Source organism: Notothenia coriiceps, unplaced genomic scaffold (assembly GCF_000735185.1).
Source record: "Notothenia coriiceps isolate Sejong01 unplaced genomic scaffold, NC01 NC01_scaffold00029948, whole genome shotgun sequence".
NCBI classification, from domain to species: domain Eukaryota; kingdom Metazoa; phylum Chordata; class Actinopteri; order Perciformes; family Nototheniidae; genus Notothenia; species Notothenia coriiceps.
Genome location: NW_011362649.1, coordinates 1,178 through 3,940, shown reverse-complemented (window position 1 = coordinate 3,940; position 2,763 = coordinate 1,178). Strand labels below are relative to the sequence as shown.

Sequence of the window (2,763 nt, the reverse complement as noted above, 5' to 3'; positions counted from 1 at the left end):
TTGGGGGGTTTCCCGACATGTCGTTTCAGTAAATTAAAGGGTGTTTCATGTTGTCGTTGCTGTGAACCTTCTTAATACCTTGGAAAATGCCGTTTAATACTTTTTAATAGCCTTAATTTTCGCTAAATTGATTTATCAACTTTTAATACTTTTTAAGACCCCGCGGACACCCTGAGCAAACACATGAGCAAAATCCACAAACATAATGCTGCCAAACATGTTGTTGTTATTTTTGTATTGGTATTCTTTTTGCCTGGATACTAAGAATAGCTTTGTGGAAGCTAATGGGATCCAAATACAATTGTAAACAACAATTGTACACAGCTTGGTTGTTAATAAATAGAGCTAGATCTTTATTACACCTTGGTATTGCTCTGTTTTAAATGTCTCAATTGTTTATGCATATCCTCAAAACACAGCGCATTGTAAACAAGCAACCCGTAAAATGTAGTGAGAACTGTACCTGATCTTAGGCCCCCGATGGGAAGGGAAGGCTAGAACCTTTCTTCGTTTCTTCCCGTTCTGCAAATCCACATGTTCGACCTCAGGTTTCGTCTGGAAGCCCGAAAACTGTCCGGACTGCTTCTGGTTTTCAAGAGGAGCTGATGAACAAAAAAAGGGGACAGAGTCAAACAAATATATATATATATGTCAAAAGCTTAGTTGATATTGATTGAGTGTTCAAAAGTCGTTAACGTCGAAGGAACATTAATACAGACATGATATCGTCGAACCTTTCTCGTTTCCAGTCTGTACGGATGAGGTTGCTGCTTTATTTCCATCTTTACTGGCCCATTTTCCATCTGCCGGTGTCTGAGGTTTCCCTCCTCCTTTTTGTAGCCGATTTTGTAAGAATTCCTTCAAAGACATACATTTGGGGTTAATTTGGAAATCAAAAATGAAATTAAAAAAGGTATTCTTTGTAACCATGACATGAAATTAATTGATAGAAACGCACCTTGTTCCTTTGTTGGCGGATTTCTTTTAATTTAAGTTTCCTTGTATCCTCCAGGGAGAACTCAACGATCGGTCTCTGCAGGATGACATCAAAATATAATCCGGTGTGCAAAATGAAATAATCACCACAGTGTGAAGTCAACATTTTCTAAGGCTGAATAAATACAGTGGCAACAAAGCAAAAACATAGCTCATAATAAAACCGATAATAGATGTCAGCAAAAACCCACCTTGTGTGAGCCGAAGAGGTCAGGGTTGTTGTTAAGGTAACGAAGTGTGCTGAGAGCATGCTCGTGCTCTTGAAACTGGACGAAGCCGTAACCTAACGACTGTCCGTTCGACTGACCCTTCTCTGGCTTCTTGTCATACATCACCCGACACTGAATGAGAAACAGAGGTAGACACAGAGACAGCATGAACAAGAATGAAAACACCACACCCTAGTGGACACACAGAGGCAGTGTTTTAAACTATGACGACAACATTCATAAATGCTACTGGCATAAAATGATGTCCAGGAAGGTTGCAAATTAATGATAGCTGCTACAAAAAAAAACTAACAGTAGTGCTTCTCACCTCGTTTATGCGTACTCCTTTGTCCCCTTTCACTGCTTGGAGGCAGAGTGCTTTGAGTTTTTTGTTGTCCACTGACTTGGGCAGGTTATGGACACACAGACGATTCTTTGAAACAAACACATTTAAGCTCCGAAGCTTGGTCTTCTTTATTTCTTCAAACTAAGGGAGAGACAACATCAGACATTTCCTTCAATATAAAAGCAATCAGAGAGATGATGAGGGTAAGATTGAGCATTAAATAGATCATTCAGAAAGTAAAACTGTGTTCAATGGTTACTGAAAGATTAACTCACTCTGGTTCTTTTGGCCATGTCTGCTTCAGGGACATTCTCTGCAGGCTTGGTTCCAGCACGGATCACTGGGTGTGGAAGCAAAAGTTAAATCATAATGTATAGGAAAAGATTTAAGAGACGTGACTACTCAGCCTATTTGTATAACTTACTAGGGCTAGGGCTGGGCGATATGGTCTCTAAATGATATCGCGATATTTACTGACTATATCGTGATATACGATATATATCGCGATATTCTGAAATGTCCTCTAAAACAAATAAAAAAAAATAATTTAACCCCTTGATGTTTACAGTCACGCCAGTATGAGGATTCTAGTAGTCCCTGCAACATACAGTATGTCTGCATTAAAAAAATCGACTAATAATGAAGAAAATTAACACATTTGTTGCAATAGTAATTTATGCACTAACTACATTACTACTTGTACTACAACGTTTGAATCATCAGTTCTTCCTCATTTTCCTCAATTGTTCATATTTGGTTTATTAAAATAATGATATTGTGGTCATTGTTCAAAAATGTCTGCTATTATTATGAGTAGTATTATTAGTATAATGCGCTTTCTGTCTTCCTGTCATTATCAGGAGTTAGACATGTAATGGCTATGTAATAGATTAGATTAGAACCTTCATTCTCCTAAACTGCTGGGACATTTCCCTAAAGCCAATACCTTTTATATTTTCTACTCTTCACTTACTGTCATCATAGGTCGGCAGAAGACCTTGTTTATATTGGCATCATATTGAGAGGTGCAGTGACGTGTCCTAAAACCAGGAAGTAAGCTGCTCGTTCCCTCGACAAAAAAGCAATGGGATTTCTCCACAGGGTTTTGGAAAATAGCTGGAAATAAGGTCTGTGGAAAACAAACCTGTTTGATAAATGCACGTTTTGTTCAGCCGGATAATATCCACATGTCTACCCTACTTTTATAATTTT

General features: G+C 38.2%; 1 protein-coding gene across 1 annotated transcript; it reads right to left on the bottom strand.

Moving 5' to 3' along the window:
* Positions 1-463: 463 nt before the first annotated feature.
* Positions 464-1,891, bottom strand: LOC104959120 (RNA-binding protein 28-like; the record flags this gene model as incomplete). Its single annotated transcript, XM_010786970.1, has 6 exons — positions 464-602; positions 735-858; positions 959-1,033; positions 1,188-1,337; positions 1,534-1,692; positions 1,827-1,891. Coding segments are annotated over 6 exons (712 nt in total), but the record flags the coding sequence as incomplete, so codon positions are not given.
* Positions 1,892-2,763: the final 872 nt, after the last annotated feature.